Source organism: Neophocaena asiaeorientalis, unplaced genomic scaffold (genome assembly GCF_003031525.2).
Source record: "Neophocaena asiaeorientalis asiaeorientalis breed wild unplaced genomic scaffold, Neophocaena_asiaeorientalis_V1.1 scaffold365, whole genome shotgun sequence".
NCBI lineage: Eukaryota > Metazoa > Chordata > Mammalia > Artiodactyla > Phocoenidae > Neophocaena > Neophocaena asiaeorientalis.
The window spans coordinates 286498-311568 of NW_020172773.1; the positions used below are offsets into that span (position 1 = coordinate 286498).

The window sequence follows — 25071 nt, forward strand, 5'->3', positions numbered from 1 at the left end:
TGTTTTTAATGACCGATATTTTTGAAGAGTACATGACCATTATTTTTTTCTGGACTTATTCTAGGAGGAAATTCTACTTTAATGAAAATGTGTATGGTGGTATATTTATAAGAGTAGATATCTTTCCCTTTTTTTCTATTAAATTTGTAGTGTTTGGTACTTACATCTGACTTCCATTTTAAATCTTTCCTCCTTTTTACCTTTCAGAAACACCAAAGTCTTGTACTAAGTCATCTAAAAATTCTACTCCAGTTCCTTCAAAGCAGTCAGCCAGGTGGCAAGTTGCAAGAGAGCTCTATCAGACTGAAAGTAATTATGTAAATATATTGGCCACAATTATTCAGGTAAGAGTTTGGAAAAATGTTCTCTGTTCCAGTGTTTATAAGTAAAAAAATCATAAGTGGTATTATTTTTTATAAGAAAATTATATAAGCACAGAATTTGAACAGATATTAAAAATGAAAATGTATGACAAAAACTGCTCTTAGGGAAATGGCATAACTGTAAGAGTAGCGTTTTATTCATGCAGAAATAGCATCTTTTTTTAATAGTGACTTTAAAGAGAGGAGGATCCTCAATAGACAATCTTAGAGGGGACTGAGTTTAATTTAGAATTTAGCAGCTTCCATGTCAAGATACTGCATTTATATTTGGAAGTGGTAGCTTTTTCTGATAATGTGTATTCTAGAGTCACTGCTTTATTTAGTACTGTATATATATGGAAAAGCAGTTAGCAATGAAGCATAACAATGTGGTTGTCAGTCACTTTTTTTAGTAATCCTTTACTGTGTCGAGTTTTCTTAAATTACGCAGTAGTCAAATGTTGACTCATTGCTTACTAATATTAAAATGTACTATGAAGTTATTTCTGAAGAAAAACAATTCTAATGAATCCTTGTAGGTTGAGATTGAAGAAGATATTAAGGAATAAATAAAAATTCAAGGTTCTGAAAGACATAATAATAGGACATTATTTTGGAATCTGTAGAAAGAAGGAATAACTTTGTGGTAATGAAGGAAATAATTTGTCAGGAAAATAAGGTCGATACCACCAAGCTTGACTTTGAATAGAAAAATAATAGGGAGTTTCTGATTTGGGTTTAATTTTTAACTGATCTCTATTTGAAATCTTAATATATCTCATTAAGGTCCAATATAATGGCCTTTAGTTGCTTGTACCATTGATAAAATGCATGAATAAGAAATGAAAAGACTTCTTTCTTGGTATTCACAGAGAGATTATTCTTCACAGTTAATTTGTTGAGCAGTAGTCAGGGTTTTATGAGGCCCTCTGCTATATTAAACTTCACTTGTTTTAAGTCAGCTCTGCTCTTCTTCCTCAAGGGAAATCATCCTAGATGAGTTTCTTGTTGAAATTTTTATAGTCAGCCAAAATGTGGTTGAGTAGCAGAAAATCCCCTTGGCATATACTGTTCGTGTACTTTGGTAGCATTTATTACCTAGAAATGTAAATCCTTTCAGGCTGTGGTAAAGGCACTGGAGTTTCAGAATTTTAACTTGCATATCAATTAAATTCACTAAAACTTCTTTTTCAAAAGCACTTGTAATTATTACACTGTAGACAGACTTTCATACCACTGTGCTTAGTATAAACTCACCTAAGTTTATTTAAAAGATTGTGGTCTAAATTCATGATAGTGTTCTTTTTAAGCTTTTTTTTTTAGGACTAATGTGTCTTTTTTTTTTTTTTAGTTTGGATTTGGAATAGCTTAATTTTAACTTAGCTCCCAAATTAAGTGACTATCCAGAAGCTTGATGTATTCCAAATAATACTTAGGTACCTATTAATATAAAGTTTTGTGACAAGTGTTAAAGAGGGTTCCTGTTTTAAAGGAACTTAGACTGGGAGAGGAGTTAAAACATACACACCTATTATAATACCAAGTGGAAGGTTATGAACTTCATGAGGGAGGTTTAGTTAAGGTGTTTGGAGATTGTATGGTGAGAATTTTGCTCCTCTTCCAGCTTAGGGAAGGTTTGGTCTGGAATTTTCAATGGTTGAACACTGGGAAAAGTATCATAAAGAAGATACAAATTGAAGTGAGTTTTAAAGCATAATTATGATTGGTGCATGCAAAGAGTATGGTAGGAAGTGTATTTGAGATTATTCCAACAGTACAAACTGAAGATACGTGTCATTCAAAGTATTACAGAGTAGTCTAGGGGGATTAGAGTTGAGGGTGGGTTAAGTGGACTGGGATAGGGGTTGGAGTATGGATACAGTGAGAGTTAAGACTGCTTATGCCAGACTGGAGACGGCCTTTGTACAGTGTGTCACGTGTAATTATAGAAGAATTTTTGATGGGAGGGGGGATGATATCACTTGACTTGTATTTTAGAAGGGAACTTGGTTCACTTTGAAGGAGGTATTGAAGAAGGGGAAATTGTGGAGGCAAGGAGATCTACTTGGAGGTTATTTTGGCAGTCTTGGTTAGAGATTTTGAGAACCTGAACTTCTTAGGATAGTATCAGTGAGAATGAAAAGAGGATAGATTTGAGAAATATTGGAAAGGTAGAATCAATAGTTTTTTGGCTAATTTTATATGAGGGATTAAAACAAACACAGTAGAACTGTTTTAAGGTATTGTGTCTTAAGAATACTGAGAAGTTTTAATGAATCTTGATGTATTTTGGTGTCTTAATATTTTTGTTTAGGAATTTTAATTAAATGTTGACTAGATAAAGGAATGCTTATAAATGGTTACAGATATCTTTGCATCCTCTATTGTGTTTTTTCCCAATTCCATTTCTTTCCCCTCTCTCAGCGATAACTGTAATCTGGAATTTTGTGCTTATCATTTTCCTTATAGATCTATCACATATGTGTAGAACATCAAATGTAACAGTGTATATTTTTTAGTGAATTGCTTTTTTCACTTGATAGAAATGTTCTTGAAACACATCTGTGTCACTGCATGTAGTAGTAATTCATTTTCCTGTATGAATATTTCAACTTTAACTTTTATTTTTAATAGACATTGAGATTTGTTTTAGTGTTTCGTTGCTGACATTGAAATTTGTTTTAGTGTTTCGTTGCTGTTTGTTTTTACTATTACTAGTAGTGCTGCTGTGAATATTCTTATTCATGGCTCCTTGAGAACATATTCTGGGCAAAAACCTGGAATTTCTGGATCATTGGTTAAACACACTTAATTTTACTGGAAGTTGTTAGTATGTTGGAAACCAGGTTTTGTGTTGGTCTCCTGTTCCCACTGAGGCTTTTATAGGTGAAGCTTAACTTTCATCAGTTTAGGCAAATGTCTTTGGGGCAAAAGGTGATTTAGTACTCAACTTCTACTTTCACTTAGATTTTGGCCTCCGAAGGTACCTCACTTTCTTGTCAGCTTATTGCTGTATTTAGAAAGAGGTTTTTCTTCAGTATTTTGTTTTCAGCAGGTAGCTTTCACCATACTTACAGAAATGGAAAGCCTGAATTTATATATATATATATATATACACACACACACACACACACACATTTTTTTAAGGGGGGATAAACTGTTGTAGAATTGTAGTCGTTCTTAAAAATAGGAACAATTCATAATCTTAATGAAGTTTCTTACTATTTAGAATGTACTTTCTTCCCCCTTCCTTCAATCCCCTCCTGCCCTTTGTGCTGTTGTCATTCATTTTACTTCCACATATGTTAAGAACACAATAATACATTATTATTTTTACTTTGAATAGTCAATGAACATTTTAAAATTTAAGTCAAATTTTATTAATTATATAGTAAAATTGACTCTTTCTTTGATGTACATTTCCATGAATTTTAACACATGTGAAAATTTGTTTAACCACCGCTATAATCAGGATACAGAATATTTCCATCCCCCAAAAAACTCCTGGTACTATTCCTTTATGTCACACCCTTTTCTCCTTCCACCTCCTGGTAACCACTGATCTATTCCCCATTTTTATAATTCTGTGGTTTTTGAAAATGTCATAAAATGGAATCATATAATACAGTAGTCCCCAACCTTTTTGGCACCAGGGGCCGGTTTTCTGGAAGACAATTATTCCACGTATGGTGGGGGTGCGGGGGATGGTTTCGGGATGATTCAAGGGCATTACATCATTGTGCACTTTATTTCTATTATTATTACATTGTAGTATATAATGAAAAAATTATACAACTCACCATAATGCAGAATTAGTGGGAGCCCTGAGCTTGTTTTCACTTGCCACTTCTGACAGGGTTTTGATATGAGTCTGCAAGCAATTGATTTATTATGGTCTCTGTGCAGTCACACCTCTCTGCTAATGATGATCTATATTTGCAGCCACTCCCCTGTGCTAGCATCACTGCCTCAGCTCCACCTTAGATCAACATGGTTATAAACAGGTCTTCTAGCTTCACATCCAGTCTTTTCCCCCTAAACCAAGTTTTTTTGCTATCATTTAAAAACATTTAGTACTTACATTAAGTGTATGACTGCTTATTGCTTTGTTCCTTACTTACTTGAATAAAAAAGTAGAAATTACTGTGAATTCTACTAACAATTTTAATGATTTATAGAACTGTGATAAATTTTATTAGATTCTAATGTAACATTTTATTTTATTTTTAAAAATTTATTTATTTATTTATTTTTGGCTGTGTTGGGTCTTCGTTTCTGTGCGAGGGCTTTCTCTAGTTGCGGCAAGCAGGGGCCACTCTTCATCGTGGTGCGCGGGCCTCTCACTATCGCGGCCTCTCTTGTTGCGGAGCACAGGCTCCAGACACTCAGAGGCTCAGTAATTGTGGCGCACTGGCCTAGTTGCTCCGTGGCATGTGGGATCTTCCCAGAGCAGGGTTCGAACCCATGTCCCCTGCATTGGCAGGCAGATTCTCAACCACTGCGCCACCAGGGAAGCCCTAATGTAACATTTTATTACAAGATTGTATATACACACAGAGATGAATAAATAAATAGGATAAAACAGACTAGAAAATGTTATGAGAAAAGGTCTCAAATTTAGGGAGAAGTATTTTTTTTTTCAACTTTTTTTTCTTTTCCATTAACATCATAGCTCTCCTTTATCACTGTCTGTATGTTAGATTTTTAATTTTTTTTTCTTTTTCCACAATCGACCTAAACTAATCTTTTTTACCTTTTAGCTATTTCAAGTGCCTTTGGAAGAGGAAGGACAACGAGGTGGGCCTATCCTTGCACCAGAAGAGATTAAGACTATTTTTGGTAGTATTCCAGATATCTTTGATGTGCACACTAAGATAAAGGTAAATTTGTATGTGTTAGTGTGGCAGTAATTCTTTTTTCCTTGTGTATATTTAGTACGATTTTTCAGGTGCTTCTGACTAGCTAAATAAGTTTTGTATTTAAAATTGCTTAATCCCTCATTGATTCCTTTGAATCATTTGTCCCTTTGCTCCAGTGCCTTATTAATATTTGCTGTTTGCCTGTGTTTTGATTTTGATTAATTTTAAAATAAGGAATTTAGACCTTATGAAGTCTTTTCTATAGACACATGTGTTTGCTAGTACTATTTTTCTTATTTTCCTGCTGTTGTTCATCTTAAGTTGTATGTTTTTGTTTTGCTTTGGTTTATTTGAAAAACTGTGAAGTTGGAAGGGACTCGAGATCATTTCTTTCATTTCTCTCTATCTGTATGGTCAGATAAATGCCAAAACCGTGTAAGACAATGCTCTCCTCTTTTTAATGATTTTCCTTTGATGAAGGGTCCATGAATTCCAGGTATCAATCTCTCATAGTAAAGTAATTTTGGGGCAGGTTTAGCAGAACCCTTAAAAGTAGTTTAGCATTATTTCCTCTTAGTTTACCTATGTGATGCCTGAGCAAAATTTATCAGTTTTCCTCTCAAAACAACCCTTATTAATGTCTCTTCCAGCCTTGTGCAGTGGCAGTATCATACCCAATGAGGTTTATCTGAGGCGTGCTATTATTGCTAATTGAAAACTTTTCCCTAAATGTTTATTCTATATTACAATAAAAAGATCTATCTGAATTACAGAATGTTTTCAAACAAATACATTAACTTACTTTTGATTTTACTGCACGTTGTGGACAAAAATATAAAAGACTTATAAGTTAATAAAAATGCAATTTATCAAATGCTTGTATTGTATATTTTATCAATATTCTTGACCATATTTCACTTATTTCTAGATTTACAAGTAATTTTGAAGGAGAGTCTGTCTTTTCTTAAAAAGCTATAGAATCGGGCTTCCCTGGTGGCGCAGTGGTTGAGAGTCCGCCTGCCGATGCAGGGTACACGGGTTTGTGCCCTGGTCCGGGAGGATCCCGCATGCCGCGGAGCAGCTGGGCCCGTGAGCCATGGCCACTGAGCCTGCACGTCCGGAGCCTGTGCTCCGCAACGGGAGAGGCCACAGCAGTGAGAGGCCCGTGTACCCCCCAAAAAAACAAAACTATAGAATCTCAGGCTAGTTTCTCCTTATCTCCAGTTATGATTCTGAATATTTGAAGAGTAAAATTTTCTTGGAATGGTTTTTTTTGTTTGTTTGTTTTTTTCATAAGAAACACTGAGAGGCATAAAGGTAGAGTGGAAAGACAAGCAGGTTTTCATCTTGGTGTTTTCACTTTGTGTTAGTCATTTAGCCAGTCTGGGTGTGCAAGTTCCCATCCAATATAAAATGTTACATACTTTTATGTGTATAGGATCATAATCTCAATTCAGAAAATCATGTTCTCTGATTGACTGGATCTTTTTAAAAAAAAATTTCTTTTTTACTAGATGAAAGAGTCTTTAAATTCTGTAGCGCTTTACAGTTTTCAAAAGTTTCATATACATAATTTCATCTAATCCCATAATAACCCTCTTTTTCCACACTACCCTTAAACTGCCCTCCTCGCTTCCATCTTCCCACCAGTAACCACTAGTTTGTTCTCTATATCTGTGAGTCTGCTTTTTTGTTTCATTCACTAGTGAGTCACTGGAGCTTTGAAAACGATGGTCACCCTTTAGTTTTCTAATGTGTAACATAATTTTTTAAGCTTTTATAAACTTGGATTACCAGTATTTCAACTAGTAGTTGTTTTTTAGCTGATTTCAGGTTTGTCATACGTTTAAAATTTTAAAGCCTATGTTATTTTCTACAGTGACGGCAATGTGTGCTGTCAAACATTTATTTGTAAAATAAAGGAGAAAAGGAAAAAGGAGTAGAAAAAACCTATAATCCCATAACCCAAATACTCCTAAAATTTTGTTGTATTTTCTTTCTGTTTTTTTATGCATAACATTTTTTTCTTCTTTTGAATGTAGCCCACCATTTATCAAGTATTGTCACATCTATTGAACATTACCAAGAAGCTGATATTATAATTGTCCACATTTTACAGATGTGAAACTGCTACATACAGAGATTAAATAATTTTTCTAAAATCAGTCATATAATAAATGCTGGACACTGAATTTGAACCCTTTTTTGTCTCAGTCTGTTCTCCTAAACCCTAATGTTGTCTTGCCCCCCCTTCTAATGAGATAAAATTGACATATAGCATTGTATTAGTTTTAGGTGTACAACATAATGGATTGATATATGTATTGCAAAATGGTCAGCACAATAAGTTTAGTTAACATCTGCCACCACACATAGTTGTTTTTTTTTCCTTTGTGATGAGAACTTTTAAGATCTACTCCCTTAGCAACTTTCAGATATACAAAACAGTATTGTTAACTATAGTCACCATGCTCTACATTACAGCCTAAGGACTTATTTTTCTTATAACTGGAAGTTTGCACCTTTTGACCACGTTTACGCATTTCACCCACTCCTTCCCCTGCCTCTGGCAACTACCAATCTGTTCTCTGTATCTATGAGGTTTTTTTTTAAAGATTCCACATGTAAGTGAGATCATATAGTATTTGTTTTCTCTGACTTATCTCACGTAGCATAATGCCCTCAAAGTCCATCCATGTTGTCACAGATTGCAGGATAACCTTCTTTTCATGGCTGAATAATATTTCATTGTATATACCACATTTTCTTTATCCATTAATTCATTTATGGATACTTAGTTTCTTTCCATGTCCTGACTGTTACTAATGCTGTACTGCTTCTTGATTATCATGCTGTAGATTTATTCTTTTAATATGTAAATGAATAAACCGTGTAAATGTGGCTTAAGTTTGTACAGTTTTTCATATCATCTTATTGATATGGTATTCCTGAGAAGCACTGGTATCTATTTTATAGCATTGCATAGTGGTTTCAGATATGGACTGTGGAATAAAGTAGATTTGGGTTTGAAGTAAGGTAACTTTAATTGCTTCAGTTTTCTTATCTGTAAAATGGGGATAGTAGTATCTGAATCATGGGTGGTTGTGAAATTTTTATTCTCAGTTTTTACATTTTTATAAGTCACTAAGCATAGTGCCTAACACTGAGCATTCAATAAATAACAATAGCAATTCATATTACCAATAAACTAAATTTAGAAGGCAAGTAAACTAATGTTTAGATATTTTGTGAAGCACTAAAATCATTTTTTACCCACTGTGTTTACAGCCACTCTCTGGCACTTAGATTTCTATCAGTAAATATTTGCTGAACATTGGTCATGCTACTTTTAAATGTCCAAATTAGGACTGGAACTTAGTGTATTTTGTCATCCTAGATATCATGTGGATACCTTTAGCCCTATTCTTAATTTGCCTCCAACTTTTAGCATGCTAATATTTAGATTAAGTTGAGAATTTTTGAGATTGTTATGAACACCTCTTTTCCTATGTGTGAATTTTTCCTTTTCAGGGCTAATCACCATTGGTCCTTGATGTGCAAATGCCTGCTTTTGTATGGAACTATGATGAAACAAAAGAGAAAGGAAAGGGTTGGAGGGAGAATGTTTTCTTTCTGTGTTTGTGCTTTGTTATTTGTTAATTTAGTGTAAGTCCTAAGGTACCTTGTACTTGTTTCAGGAACAGGTGTATACTGGGAAATCTGCTAATTTGGTGTATTGTGAGCTAAGCAAAAGAGAAACCTATCTTGTATAAAAATAGATGGTGACAGGACAGAAGAAATCTTAGCGAGGAAGAAGAGAAGGAAGGAGCTTAGCTTTCTTAATCCCATCTGCTTACAACTTCCTCTACTTTTGCAATATGCTTTGGGAGCTATGCTCTATGTCTTAGAACTATAGAGTTCTCCTTTCTTATGGCCAGGAGGTAACTTTGGGAGCATCCGATGGAGAATTGTGTAATGGAGAAGGAGGAGACATGTCCCAGGGTCTGTCTGAAACTGAGTCAAGCATATTCCTACAGAAACATTGTTAAAAATGGTGGCACTATGAATAATGCTGTTTGGGGCTCGCCTGCCCACCTGACTCCCCGTTTCTGATGGGGAGAACTGTGGTATAGATCAAGTAGAATGACATAGAATCAGGCGTCTGACAAGCCTGAGTATGAATACTCGTTCACAACTGTGTGATTTGGGACAAATTAATGTCTCTAAGCCTTAGTTTCTTTACTTAGTCCCTGAGCTAACAGTTGATTAGGGCAGAGATCTTTATTTAATCAACAAGCATGAGGATTTAAAGGTTAACCAGAAACAGTAGACTATTTTTCAGATCCCCTAGAGATTATTTTGCTCTCTGGTAACAATATTCTTATATAAGTATATGCAGCCATCCTGTAATTTTTTACACTTTAAAAATGTACCACTAGATTATATTGGCAGTGCTATAAGGTTTTTTTTTTTTTTTGCATCACAGTTTTCCAAATATCTCCCTTATTTATATTAAATACATAGGAAAATATAGTTAATAATAGCTTATTGAGCACTACTATAAGGTTAGGGTTAGGGTTTCTTCTAAGTGCTAATCAAGTATTAACTAATTTAATCCTTTATGAGATAGGAGTCATTACTATCCTCATTTTTCATAATAGAAAATTGAGGCACTTTAAGGTTAAGTAACTTGCCTAACAGCACAAAACTAACAGGCTCTAGAACCAGTATTTAAAACTAACTAGTCAGTGCCAGAATTCACTACATTATATTGTTCCAAGATTAGTCTTATTTGTAATCTTTTTCTTTTGTTTCTTTCAAGTGCAGTTTTAAACAGTTAAATATTTGTTCTTGACACAGTGAGCTGTTAAATTATTCTTGCTTGAGTTCACCTTTTTGCTATTGGAAGTAAATTTTTTCCCTTTTGGCTTTTCTGAATCTGCAGAATATAGGGTAGTGGTTCTTAAATTATTTGGTCTCAGGGTCCCTTTTCATTCTTAAAAATGACTGAGGAACTTATGTTTGTATGGTTTTGTTATTTTTGGGTTTTTTTGGCGGTACACGGGCCTCTCACTGTTGAGGCCTCTTCCGTTGCGGAGCACAAGCTCTGGACGCACAGGCTCAGCGGCCATGGCTTACGGGCCCAGCCGCTCTGCGGCATGTGGGCTCTTCCCGGACCGGGGCACGAACCCGTGTCCTCTGCATCAGCAGGCGGACTCTCATCCACTGCGCCACCAGGGAAGCCCTACATGGGTTTTATCTATTGGTAACTGTTTTTGAAATTAAAACAAAAATCTAATAGTATTTTTAAAGATGCCTCAGTTTTTTTAACAGCTTTATTGAGGTACATTTTACATCTTTAAATTCAACCTTTTTAAAATATATGATTCAGTGATTTTAATAACTTTACCACGTCATGCAACCACCACCATAAATCCATTTTAGAGCATTTCACCTTCCCCATTAAGATCCTTCATACCCATTTGTAGTAAACCCCATTCCTAGGCCCTGGTCCAGGCACTAATCTACTTTCTTATGAATTTGCCTTTTCTAGAAACTTCATATAAATGTGAATATATAATATGTGGTGTCTTATGTCTGGCTTCTTTCACTTAGCATATTTTTGAATTTCATCTATGATTTAGTACGTTAGTTTGTTCCTTTGTGTGGCCAGATAATAGTCTATTATACGGCTATCCTACATTTCTTTATCCATTCACCAACTGATGGAAATTTAGCTTGTTTTCAATGTTTGGCTGTTATGAATAATGCTGATACGAACATTATGTGCAAATCTTCGTTTGGGCATGCTTTCATTCTCTTCCGTAGATACTTAGGAGTAGTAGAATTGTTAGGTCATATTGATAGTCTTATATTTAAAATTTTTGAGAAACTGCCAGGTTTTTACATCATTTTATATTCTCGCCAGTAATCTATAAGAGTTCAGATTTCTACACATTCTTGCCAATACTTATCCTTTTTCTTTTATAGCCATTCTGGGATGTGAAGTGATTTTGATTTACATTTCCCTAATGATTAATGCTGTTGAGCATCTTTTCATGTGCTTGTTAACCATTCATATATTACCTTTGTGAAATGTGTGCTTAGATCTGGTGCCCATTTTTTGGTTGGGTTTGTTGTCTTACTGAGTTGTAAGAGTTCTCTGTAAACTATAGATATAAGTCCTTTATCAGCTATGTGTTTTGCAGATATTTCCTCCCACCCTGTCATTGCTTGTCATTTCATTTATTTAGTGGTGTCTTTTGAAGTACCAAAATTTTTAATTTTGATGAAGTCCTATTTATCCATTTTTGAAAGTGTAATGTGCTTTTGGTGTCATATCTAAGAAATTTTTTCCTAACCCAAGGTTTTGAAGATTTTCTCCTATATTTTCTTCTAGAGGTTGTATTGTTTTAGCTCTTACAATTAGGTCTAGAACCTATCTTGAGTTCATTTTTGGCTGAGGTGAGGGTTTAAGTTCATCTTTTTTTGTGTGGATATCCAATTTTTAAAACATACATTAATAAATTTAAAGTAATAATGACTCATTATATGATAGATAAATGTGTTCTTTTTAAAAAATAACTAATTTCCAAAACAAATTGTGAGGAGTGATGTTGATTTATGTTTTTTTTTTCTGTCTGGCTTAATAGAAGACTATTTCTCCTGCCTACTTCTTAATTCATTCTGTTGCAGTATCACACATCATATATATAGCCTCTAGAAAACTCTGTTGTATCCTTATGAGAGGATTAGAATAAAAAAGTCAAATAATGCCTTAGTAGTGTAGTAAAAATAGTTTAATCTCGTGGATCCCACTAAAAAAGTGTGTTTTGGGGGGTCTGCATATAACACTTTAAAAAGCTCTTGTATAAGTTTACTGATTAATTTCTACTTTAAAGTCACTTTTAGGATTTCAATTAGGGCATGTCATTTCTTGGTATCTCATTTTATCATCTGATTTGTGTTTTATTTTATTATCCTAGAAAGCTTTTAGGGTGTCTTCTAAATTTTTGAAAATACATAGTATTTTAGGATGATGATTGAGAAATTTTATAGGCCAGGGATTAGCAAACTGTAGTCAGTGGACCAAATCCAGCCAACTTAGGATTTTGGTAAAGTTTTGCTTGTTTTGGTAAGGGAAGTTTTATTGATACACAGTCACACACAACCATTTATGTATTATCTATGGCTCCTTCCACTCTACAAGGACAGAGTTGAGGACGTGTGACAGAAACCATGTGGCCTGCAAGCCTTAAAATACTTACCTTCTGGCCCTTTAAGTAAAGTTTGCCGACCCCATTATAGATTACAGTTTCTAATGGCTGATGTTTCAGCAGCAAGATCAAAAGTAGTTTTCTATAATTAATTAATTCTATAATTAATCACACCATCAGCTTTATAGTTAATAATTAGAAAAGATACTGAACTACCACATCATACTGGGAAGTTAGACTTAGTCTTCTTTTTTTTTAAAATAAATTTATTTATTTGTTTTTGCCTGCGTTGGGTCTTTGCTGCCGTGCACGGGCTTTTTTTAGTGGGGGCTTTTTTAGTGGGGGCTACTCTTCATTGCAGTGTGTGGGCTTCTCGTTGCAGTGGCTTCTCTTGTTGCGGAGCATGGGCCCTAGGTGCGTGGGCTTCAGTAGTTGTGGTGCGTGGGCTCAGTAGTTGTGGCTCACGGGCTTAGTTGCTCCACAGCATGTGGGATCTTACCGGACCAGGGCTCGAACCCTTGTCCCCTGCATTGGCAGGTGGATTTTTAACCACTGCGCCACCCAGGGAAGTCCCTAGACTTAAATCTTATTGACTTGACATTCTTTATATTTTCTTAATTATTTTTCAAAGGATATTTTCCTCATAGTCAAAAAGTTAATTTCTTGTTGAGGAGAAAGAATGTTATTAATTGTTATACACATCAAATTAAGTAAGATACATTGTAAAGTGCATCTTTCAAATGAATATCTTAAATATAAAAAGATGTTAAAGGGATTGTCAAAGTCAATCTCCTTGTCCCATTTTGTGTTTTTTCAGGATGATCTTGAAGACCTTATTGTTAATTGGGATGAGAGCAAAAGTATTGGTGATATCTTTCTTAAATATGTAAGTATTTTATTTCCGTTTTAAGTTTTCAGGTTAAAGTATCATCTCAACAAGGACTGACAGGGAATGAAAGTTACCTGTTTAAATGTGAGAGCTTTTTAAACACTTTGACATAGTTGTGTTTGTAAAATATATTACAAGTGTTCTTCTCTTCTGAAACATGCCTTCTCTATACAGTCTAACACGTTCTTGATAGCTCAAGGTCATCATTAGGAACACTAATTGTTGTATTGTGCTACAAACATTTTACTATATATATGTTATTTGCCTCTTATAAATAGCCACAGATTAATGATTTTTTTGGAATTTTCAGTAATCGAGTTTTAGTCATTTCTTTCCTTAGTTGATAGCAGTTTTTACTGTCTTTGTGTCTGCATAAAAGTTTCTAATGAATTGTTTCTTCTCTAAGATAAGAACAACATAGTTTATCAAATAAAGTATATTAATTTTGGATGAGATGCTGTGAATAGGATTTATAAATTTCTTTCAGTCTCTTTGGATATGATTTGTAAGTTTCACTGCCTTGGATTCTTGCCCATTTACTTTTGTTTTCCGAGGTCTCCTAACTTTAATCTTTACCCTATATCCCTTAGATGTTTTTTTTCTGGTTGGTTGAGAATTCCAAATATGCAAATTATTGTCCCATATCTTTTTGATACCTGTTAGTCTCAATTAGTCAAGACACTTTCCTTTTTGTTGTTTTCATTTTACCTAAAAATTACCCAGTACAGTTGGTCTTTTAATGGTGGTTTGGATTCTTCAGTAGATAATAGCATGTTCTTGGATTCTGTATAGATCAACTATAATTACTATATTCTGAACTTATAGAAGTTTTAAAACTTTGTCATGTTTATATCAATACTATAAGCTTTAATATACTTCTTTTTCTTTTTATTTGCTTTTCAGGCTTTAGGCTCTGGGTACCAGTTGATGCATTTTGTTTAGCAGTTAACACAGTAGTTAGTGAAAAGTTTATAAAATAAATTCCTGTATTTAACTTGAGAAGAAACTTATTTTAAACTTTTATTTTGGGTCCAGTATGTCAGATTTTGACTATTGATTATTCAACTTTAAGTTTCATTGACTAAGGGTAACATCCATTACCAATTAATGTGTTGTTTTTTTTAATTGTTGCTAGTCAAAAGATTTGGTAAAAACGTACCCTCCCTTTGTGAACTTCTTTGAAATGAGCAAGGAAACAATTATTAAATGTGAAAAACAGAAACCAAGATTTCATGCTTTTCTGAAGGTAATGTGCATTTCTTTCAAATAAAAATCTAATGAGTTCATTAAAATTATACTTTTAGTAAAAATGTATCCATGTAAGAACACCTTAATGTTATCTGTTAACTTTACCTGAGAGTGGCAGTGATGTTTGGCTTCACAAGTTTTGACATGCTACAAGCAGGATCCAAGAGGCAGCTGAATGAATATGAATGTTGTCTGTGGGGTTTTTTTTCTAATTTATTCATGTTTTAGTTCTCAAACACCTCTAAAAATTTTCCAATGAGTTTTGTTTTGCTCTTAATGATTTTTTTTTCTTACCAGTGCCTTACTTTGTTTATCCAAATGGTATCAGCATAATTAATATTTTAAATTTGTTTTTTTTCTTTTGAATGGTGTAGATGTAAGGGAAACTCAAATGCAATGTATAAGAGTGCTTAGAGAATTCACTCTCTGTTTAAGGTGTTAATCCTTGGCTTGCCAGGAGGCCATTTCAGGCCTTGGGAGATTATTTAGCCACAGTAATCTGCCAGAGAACAACTGCCACCCTACTTCTGTTAGTTCTTATCAGGGCACAAATGATAAAAGTGTAATCTAGTAAATGTAATGTCTAATCTTTGCAGAAAACCTTTTAAATAATTAATGAATAAATTAATTCCTTTCAGATAAACCAAGCTAAACCAGAATGTGGGCGGCAAAGCCTTGTTGAACTTCTCATCCGACCAGTACAGAGGTTACCCAGTGTTGCATTACTTTTAAATGGTACTTGTCTGATCTGTTTCCAGACAATTTTGGATGTTTCTATGGAATTGTTTTGTTCTAAAAAATTTGAAAAATTTCTCATTTTCAAAATCCTCTTAGGTTTCGACTTTAAAGCTTATATCTTTTACATAGGAAATGTCTTTATGGATAATCTGAATAATCACTGGTGCTACAAAAATTCACTCTGGCCTAAAATGCTTTATTTGTTGTGATGTCAATTATATTGACTAGTATTGTACTTTTTGTCTGTCTACTAAAAGTCATCTTATATTTCATGGTGCATCACTAATTTCACGATCAGTTTACATCCACACGAAATTCACCCACAAAATTACAAGATCAGACATGATTAATATGTCTCAAGTGATTTAGTCTTTTTCTGAATCTTAGTAAAAGTTCTTTATGCTTCATTTTATGCTTTTTTTTCTTACATTGTGCAGAACACTCTTGAAACATACATCCGTTTATTCTAAAACTTAAACTACAGATATAAATGAAAGGGATTTTTATAGCAGAGTTAATTTTTATGAATAAATTATGCCTGCATGAAAAGAAAGGCATATTTATATGCTTTTATATTACCTGACTAAAGTAGTGAATAGTTTTAGGACAGTCAATTTTTTTTTTATTATTTTTATTTCTTTTAATTATTACTATTTTTTTTGTGGTACGCGGGCCTCTCACTGTTGTGGCCTCTCCAGTTGCGGAGCACAGGCTCCGGATGCACAGGCTCAGCGGCCATGGCTCACGGGCCCAGCTGCTCCACGGCATGTGGGATCTTCCCGGACCGGGGCATGAACCCATGTCCCCTGCATTGGCAGGCGGACTCTCAACCACTGCGCCACCAGGGAAGCCCAATTTTTATATTTTTTAAATTTAAGTATGAAAATTAAATTACAAATAGGAATAAGTATAATAAGGCATTTTGGTCCCCAAACCTTAACTACAATAGTGTGTGTAGCAGATAAGGAGGCTAAGTTTGTGACTGTTTAATCTATTGTCTTTAAAGTATATTGGTTAAACTATGAGTTATGGTTGTAACTACAAAAATTGATCATTTTTATTCTCTTTGAGGTTATCTAATATAGTTTAGAATTACTAACATATGAGATGATTTCCCCAGTCTTTAAAAGCTATCCTGTTTTACAGATTATAAGAATAATATATGAACACATGAACTTTTAACTTTACAAAGCAGGGTATTTTTTTAATTTATCTTCATTATTGTTTCCTTAAGTACTTATAGGAATCCCATCAAATGTTGTCATGACTAAAATGAACTTGATTTCTAAACCTTTCTTCTATCATTCCACTTAAAAGATGAGGTGGGCCTGGTATTGGGGAACAAACAGTTAGATGGAACATTATAAGCAACTTGGATAAGAAGAGTCAAAGTGTAAGCATCTCATGAACCTACAAACTAAACAAAACCATCTCTTGAGGACACCAACTGCTTTCTGTGATGGAGCCATGGACCCCGCTATGAAATATGGCATATATAATGATTTCTTAGCTAATTGAGAATCATGTGTTTTCCTTCAGCACTATGGAGAGAGTTTGAAGAATCTAGGAGTCCTCAAGCTTTACTAGAAGGGAATTGAAATAGTGTAAGAAAATCCGTTACATATTCTGGAAATTTAGTCAATGAAAAGACATGGAAACTTTAATACATTTAAGAAGAGAGCTCTTAAAAGGGAACATTGCATAAAACATTTTTTTTTTTTTTTTTTGCGATACGCGGGCCTCTCACTGTTGTGGCCTCTCCCGTTGCGGAGCACAGGCTCCGGACATGCAGGCTCAGTGGCCATGGCTCACAGGGCTCAGCTGCTCTGCAGCATGTGGTATCTTCCTGGACCGGGGCACGAACCCGTGTCCCCTGCATCGGCAGGCGGACTCTCAACCACTGCACCACAAGGGAAGCCTGCATAAAACAAGTAAAAGTTAGATATTATTTTTAAAAAATTAATCAACCTGTATCTATCAAAGTGGACAGCATTTTTAAGTCATAGTTGGAGAACCAATGAATTTTTTTTAATCATAGAGAAAACATTTTATCATTACAGATCTTAAGAAGCATACAGCTGAAGAAAATCCTGACAAAAGCACTCTAGAAAAAGCTATTGGATCACTAAAGGAAGTAATGACGTAAGTACACTATTTCAATTTTTTATTGCTCCTTAGATTTAGAATGGAATTGGTAGAACAACTAGAATCATAAATGGTGAGAAAAATATCAGTAGCATAATTCTGTAATAGTATCTAAATTATTTTATAGTAGTGTAGTCACACATTAAAATGTTAGAAGTATTGTTAAGCATACAATAATTAATTTAAAACATATTTCTGAAGGTATTGAGCTATTATGCAGAGAGTAACAATGGTTTAGAAATTTGAAAATTGTAAAAAATACACTAGTAGACATTTTCTTCATATACCTCCAGTCTTAGCTTGTTTTTGTCTTCATATTCTTATAAACTACCCAAATGGAAATTGGGAATTTGACCATGATGTAAAGAAGAAGTTTATAATACTTTTTTCACATTAGCTTTGACTTTTTGTTTCTTACTTTGAATTCTATGGAATTAAATTGATACGGTTTGTTGGAGATGTATTAGAAGTATAAACTCAAAGAAATTTACTAGGGAACTTGATTGTTAAACTTAAGCCGTTTACTGTAGGTTTAACTTGAAGACATAGCATTGATCAGAAATGATTTTTTCCTGACTAATATGATCAAAATTGAAAACTCTGTTGCTGTTAATTGTTTTGCTTCATGAAGGGCGAGGGCATTTCACTTCTTTGAGCTTTACATAATAAGCATATTCAATAGATTTAAATGATTTCTGAGATTCCATGAGGTGCTTCTATGTGAAATAGCGTTTCTTAAAAATACTTGCAAAGGAGCTCCTAGAGAGAAAGATTACTATCTCTAGTGAAAGGATCCAGCAGTAGTATAATGCTCAAATTAATGAATACCAGCTTCTGTTGCTGCTGAAAGCATTATGCATATTTTGGCTTTTGCTTATGTTTATATATTATATGTTAATCAGCCAGCCTTCATGCTTTTGCTTTGTTATTTTGGGATCAGGATAATAGTGTTTTTCAACACTTTGTGGTTTAACATACTCACACGTTATTTTACTTGATCCTTTCTACAAACTACGAATTAAGCAGTGAGTGTTAACGTATTTTCATAAAAGAAAAAAGCTTTTAGTTCTGTTGATTTTTTTTTCTATTCTCTATTTCATTCATTTTCACTCTGATCTTTATGATTTCCTTTTTTCCTGCTTGCTTTAGATTTAGCTTGCTCTTTTTTCCTCCCCAGTTAGGAAACTGATTTGAGATCTTTTTTTTTTTTTTGCTGTACGCGGGCCTCTCACTGTTGTGGCCTCTCCTGTTGCGGAGCACAGGCTCCGGACGCACAGGCTCAGCGGCCATGGCTCACAGGCCTAGCCGCTCCGCAGCATGTGGGATCTTCCCGGACCGGGGCACGAACCTGTGTCCCCTGCATCGGCAGGCGGACTCTCAACCACTGCGCCACCAGGGAAGCCTGAGATCATTTTTTTGATTGTACACTTTTTTTTTTCACTTCTTTAAATTTATTTATTTATTTTTGGCTGCACTGGGTCTTCATTTTGTCTTCTTTGCTGTGCGGGGGCTTTCTCTAGTTGCGGTGAGCAGGGGCTACTCTTCATTGTGGTGTGCGGGCTTCTCATTGTGGTGGCTTCTCCTGTTGTGGAGCACAGGCTCTAGACGTGCAGGCTTCAGTAGTCGTGGCACGTGGGCTCTAGAGCGCAGGCTCAGAAGCTGTGGCGCACAGGCTTAGTTGCTCCGTGGCATGTGGGATCTTCCTGGACCAGGGCTCAAACCCTTGTCCCCTGCATTGGCAGGCAGATTCTCAACCACTGCACCACCAGGGAAGCCCCTAATTGTATACTTTTATAGCTATAAATTTCCCTTTAAGCATTGCTTTAGTCATATTCCATAAATTTTGTGTTTTTGTTTTTGTTTATCTGAAAGTATTTTCTAATTTCCCTTGTGATTACTTCTTGACCCATTGGTTGTGTAGGAGTGTTTTGGCTAATTCCCACATATTTGTGAATTTTCAAAGTTTCCTTTTGTTATCAATTTCTGATTTTACTTCATTGTTTATGGAAAATAAACTTTGTATTATTTCAGTCCTTTCAAACTTTTTGAGGCCTATTTTATGGCTTAACCTGGAGAATGTTCCATGTACACTTGAGGAGAATATATTGTGCTCTTTTTCATCATTTTACTTTCAGTCTATTTATGTCTTTGTATGTAAAGTGTATCTTTTGTATACAGGATATAATTGGCCTTGCATTGTTTCCTGTCTCACAGGAATTGACTTCCAGTGACTTAAGAACCCTGTTTCATTATACTTTGATTGTTTTTATTTTTTTAGTTGTTTCAGGCAGAGTATATTTTTTTCCTCCTTATTCCATCTTGTCCATTAGTCTTAATTTTTATTTCAGTGAAGTGATTAGCATATGACTTAGGAATGATTTGCATAAAACCTTACCTGAACTTACACTTAGATTATGAGAACCTGAAGTTTACACCATTGTAACGTATTTTAGGAAGTGAGTGAGTATAGTGAGTATAGTTTAAAAAAAAGACACAATATAGTAAGGACTAAAGCAAAATATACTTCTCTGAAGGGTTGTATGAAATTTTTTTTAATGTAGTGGGATACTTTTAGGGAATATTTTAACTGATACAGGTATCAAAATTAAGATAGACTCACATGGAAGGATTTTTGTTTGTGACACGAGATGTATGTATATACAGTTTTTATAATCTTGTTCTAAAGGTAACCTTATTAATTTTTCAGCCATATTAATGAAGATAAGAGAAAGACAGAAGCTCAAAAGCAAATTTTCGATGTTGTTTATGAAGTAGATGGATGTCCAGTAGGTATTCATTTTTGATGATTGTCAACTTATTTTCTTTTTCTTGTTAACAGTTGACCCTTGAACAACTGGGTGTTAAGGGCATCAGCCCCACCAGTGCAGTAGAAAATCTGCATATAACTTTATAGTTGGCCCTTTGTTTCTGTGGTTCTGTATTCATGGATTCAACCAATCATGGATCGTGTAGTACTGGAGTACTTATTTATTGAAAAAAAACTGTGTATAAGTGGACCAACACAGTTCAAACCTGTGTTGTTAAAGGCTCAACTGTATTTAGATTCTGCAGTTATAATATAAACAGAATCTCAACACAACTTTCTTTTAAATTATAACTTTTACAAATTATTTGCTATAAAGTAATCTTTTTTATTAATATTTTCAATCTATTCAGGCTAATCTTTTATCTTCTCACCGAAGCTTAGTTCAGCGAGTTGAAACAATTTCTCTAGGTGAGCACCCCTGTGACAGAGGAGAACAAGTAACCCTCTTCCTCTTCAATGACTGCCTAGAGGTAAAGTTGTCCTTAATACAGTATAATAACACTGCTGTTTTGTGTGACTTCACTGAATGTTTAAACCAAACTTTGATTTAATTACAATAACTTTAAATTAATTTAATTAAGTGATTAAAGTAAATAGCTTAAAGTGAACTTAATCACATTTTTTTGATGAGACTGGTTGTTGACTTAATACTATTAATTGAATGCTTTTAGGAGAAGGCCTAATATTAAGAAATGTGATGATTTTTTATGACTTCAGATCCAAGTCACAATGAAAATTTAGTTTATTTCCATGCAAATAAATGCTTAGGTGAAGAATTTTAGGAACTTCTTATATCTATGTATATTTCTTCAAGATTTACAAAATAATTATGAGTTCTTTTTGAAATTTAAGTAGATTTTTCCAGCAAAGAAATCAGTATTTTGTTGAAGAAGGAGATAAGTTGATTATTTAATACAAGGAATTTATAATCCCCTGATTTCTTCCTTAAGTCTGCAGGTTTTACAGTGAGTTAATGGTCAGTTTATCAGATGCGGTGCAATGATTCTAATTCTAAAATTCTTATCTATCCAAGTTAAATTTTTTCCCCATATTACTCCTACAGGCAGATTGAATTATATTTATGTGCTTTTTCAACCCCTTTCTTTCATTATTTTATTTGTGTATTTTTAATCAACTAAACAGTCTAATTGGGGGATATAAAGGAATGTATTTTCCTTCATCTCAGAAAATAGAACACATTCTATCTTCTAATGATAAAGTCATTAACCAGGAGATTCATTTGACATTTGTGTTATTGGGTAACTTTTTGTTGCATTCATTGAAGTGATTTTGATGAGTTGCCTTTTTCTTTAAAATTTATACTTCTTCCTTTTATTCCTTTCTACTTCATTTCTTATCTAGTGCTACCCTCTTGTATCATGCACATTAGTATTTTTTTTTTTAACATCTTTATTGGAGTCTAATTTTTTTTTTTTTTTTTTTTTTTTTTTTTTGCGGTACACGGGCCTCTCACTGTTGTGGCCTCTCCCGTTGTGGACCACAGGCTCCAGACGCACAGGCCCAGCGGCCATGGCTCACGGGCCAACCCGCTCTGCGGCATGTGGGATCCTTTCGGACCCGGATATGAACCCGTGTCCCCTGCATTGGCAGGCGGACTCTCAACCACTGTGCCACCAGGGAAGCCCTGGAGTATAATTGATTTACAATGGTGTATTAGTTTCTGCTTTATAACAAAATGAATCAGCTATACATATACATATATCCCGATATCTCCTCCCGCTTGCATCTCCCTCCCACCATCCCTATCCCACCCCACTAGGTGGTCACAAAGCACCAAGCTGATCTCCCTATGCTATGTGGCTTCTTTCCACTAGCTATCTGTTTTACATTTGGTAGTGTATATATGTCCATGCCAGTCTCTCACTTCGTCCCAGCTTACCCTTCCCCCTTCCCATGTCCTCAAGTCCATTCTCTACGTCTGCCTCTTTATTCCTGTCCTGCCCCTAGGTTCTTCAGAACCTTTTTTTTTTGTATTCCATATATATGTGTTACCATATGGTGTTCGTTTTTCTCTTTCTGACTTAACTTCACTCTGTATGACAGACTCTAGGTCCATCCACCTCACTACACATAACTCAGTTTTGTTCTTTTTATGGCTGAGTAATATTCAATTGTATATATGTGCCACATCTTCTTTATCCATTCATCTGTTGATGGACAGACACTTAGGTTGCTTCCATGCCCTGGCTATTATAAATAGAGCTGAAATGAACATTGTGGCACATGACTCTTTGTGTTTTGGGGTTTTTTGGTTTTTTTTTTTTTTAATTTTTAAATTTTATTTTATTTGTTTTTTTATACAGCAGGTTCTTACTAGTTATCCATTTTATACATATTAGTGTATATATGTCAGTCCCAATCTCCCAATTCATCACACCACCACTCTCCCCCTTGGTGTCCATAACATTTCTTCTTTACATTTGTGTCTCTATTTCTGCCCTGCAAACTGGTTCATCTGTACCATTTTTCTAGGCTCCACATATATGCATTAATATACAATATTTTTCTCTTTCTGACTTACTTCACTCTGTATGACAGTCTCTAGATCCATCCACATCTCTATAAATGACCCAATTTTGTTCCTTTTTATGGCTGAGTAACATTCCATTGCATATATGTACCACATCTTCTTCATCCATTCATCTGTCAATGGGCATTTGTGTGTATTGAAGAATCCTTGCATTCCTGGGATAAACCCCACTCGATCATGGTGTATGATCCTTTTAATGTGCTGTTGGATTCTGTTTGCTAGTATTTTGTTGAGGAATTTTGCATCTATGTTCATCAGTGATAGCCACCAGGGAAGCCCTGGAATATTTTTAATCATAGTTTCAAATGCAGTGCTTGTGATTGGTCTGTTCATATTTTCTATTTCTTCCTGGTTCAGTCTTGGAAGGTTGTGCATTTCTAAGAATTTGTCCATTTCTTCCAGGTTGTCCATTTTATTGGCATATAGTTGCTTGCAATAGTCTCTCATAATCCTTTGTATTTTCTGCATTGTCAGTTGTTACTTTTCCTATTTCTTTTCTAATTCTGTTGATTTGAGTCTTCTTCCTTTTTTTTCTTGATGAGCCTGAGTAATGGTTTATCAACATGGTTTATTTTCTCAAAGAACCAGCTTTTAGTTTTATTGATCTTTGCTATTGTTTCCTTCATTTCTTTTTCATTTATTTCTGATCTGATCTTTATGACTTCTTTCCTTCTGCTAACTTTGTGGTTTTTTTGTTCTTCTTTCTCTAATTGCTTTAGGTGTAAGGTTAGGTTGTTTATTTGAGATGTTTCTTGTTTCTTGAGGTAGGATTGTATTGCTATAAAGTTCCCTCTTAGAACTGCTTCTGCTGCATCCCATGGGTTTTGGGTCATCGTGTTTTCCTTGTCATTTGTTTCTAGGTATTTTTTTATTTCCTCTTTGATTTCTTCAATGATCTCTTGGTTCTCAACTAGTGTACTGTTTAGCCTCCATGTGTTTGTATTTTTTCCTGTAATTGATATCTAGTCTGATAGCGTTGTGGTTGGAAAAGATACTTGATACGATTTCAGTTTTCTTAAATTTACCAAAGCTTGATTTGTGACACAAGATATGATCTCTCCTGGGGAATGTTCTGTAAGCACTTGAGAAGAAAGTGTATTCTATTGTTTTTGGATGGAATGCCCTATAACTATCAGTTGAGTCCATCTTGTTTAATGTGTCATTTAAAGCTTGTGTTTCCTTATTTATTTTCATTTTGGATGATCTGTCCATTGTTGAAAGTGGGGTATTAAAGTCCCCTAATATGAATTTGTTACTGTCGATTTCTCCTTTAATGGCTGTTAGCATTTGCCTTATGTGCTCCTATGTTGGATGCATAAATATTTACAATTGTTATATCTTCTTAGATTGATCCCTTGATCATTATGTAGTGTCCATATTTGTCTCTTGTAACAGTCTTTGTTTTAAAGTCTGTTTTGTCTGATATGAGAATTGCTACTCCAGCTTTCTTTTTTTTGTGTGTGTGTGGTACGCGGGCCTCTCACTGCTGCAGCCTCTTCCGTCGCAGAGCACAGGCTCCGGACGCGCAGGTGCAGCGGCCACGGCTCACGGGCCCAGCCACTCCGCGGCACGCGGGACCCTCCCAGACTGGGGCACGAACCCGTATCCCCTGCATCGGCAGGCAGACTCCCAACCACTGCACCACCAGGGAAGCCCTCCAGCTTTCTTTTGATTTCCTTTTGCATGGAATATCTTTTTCCATCCCTTCACTTTCAGTCTGTATGTGTCCCTAGGTCTGGAGTGGGTCTCTTGTAGACAGCATATGTACGGGTCTTGTTTTTGTATCCATTCACCCAGTCTGTGTCTTTTGGTTGGAACACTTAATCCATTTACATTTAAGGTAGTTATCAATATGTATGTTCCTATTACCATTTTCTTAATTGTTTTGGGTTTGTTATTGTAGGTCTTTTCCTTCTTTTGTTTTTCCTGCCTAGAGACGTTCCTTTAGCATTTGTTGTAAAGCTGGTTTGGTGGTGCCGAATTCTCTTAGCTTTTGCTTGTCTGTAAAGGTTTTAATTTCTCCATCAAATCTGAATGAGATCCTTGCTGGGTAGAGTAATCTTGGTGGTAGGTTTTTCCCTTTCATCACTTTAAATATGTCCTGCCACTCCCTTCTGGCTTGCAGAGTTTCTGCTGAAGGATCAGCTGTTAACCTTATGGGGATTCCCTTGTATGTTATTTGTTGTTTTTCCCTTGCTGCTATTAATATTTTTTCTTTGTATTTAATTTTTAGTA

The 25071-nt window shown here is 34.9% G+C and overlaps 1 protein-coding gene and 1 non-coding gene across 7 annotated transcripts in view; both read left to right on the forward strand.

The window, feature by feature from the left end:
• ECT2 (epithelial cell transforming 2) overlaps positions 1 to 25071 on the forward strand; it is a 64673-nt gene that overhangs the window by 16600 nt on the left and 23002 nt on the right. For all 6 annotated transcript variants that reach the window (XM_024740866.1, XM_024740867.1, XM_024740868.1 and 3 more), the window contains 8 exons: positions 208 to 344; positions 5123 to 5242; positions 13256 to 13324; positions 14463 to 14573; positions 15214 to 15310; positions 17374 to 17455; positions 20166 to 20244; positions 20636 to 20755. In XM_024740866.1, coding sequence (XP_024596634.1) covers positions 208 to 344; positions 5123 to 5242; positions 13256 to 13324; positions 14463 to 14573; positions 15214 to 15310; positions 17374 to 17455; positions 20166 to 20244; positions 20636 to 20755 — 815 coding nt within the window. The remainder of the gene's footprint in view (positions 1 to 207; positions 345 to 5122; positions 5243 to 13255; positions 13325 to 14462; positions 14574 to 15213; positions 15311 to 17373; positions 17456 to 20165; positions 20245 to 20635; positions 20756 to 25071) is intronic.
• LOC112396905 (U4 spliceosomal RNA) lies at positions 5870 to 6010 on the forward strand. Its single transcript, XR_003002671.1, has one exon. It is a non-coding gene; the product is annotated as a U4 spliceosomal RNA (small nuclear RNA).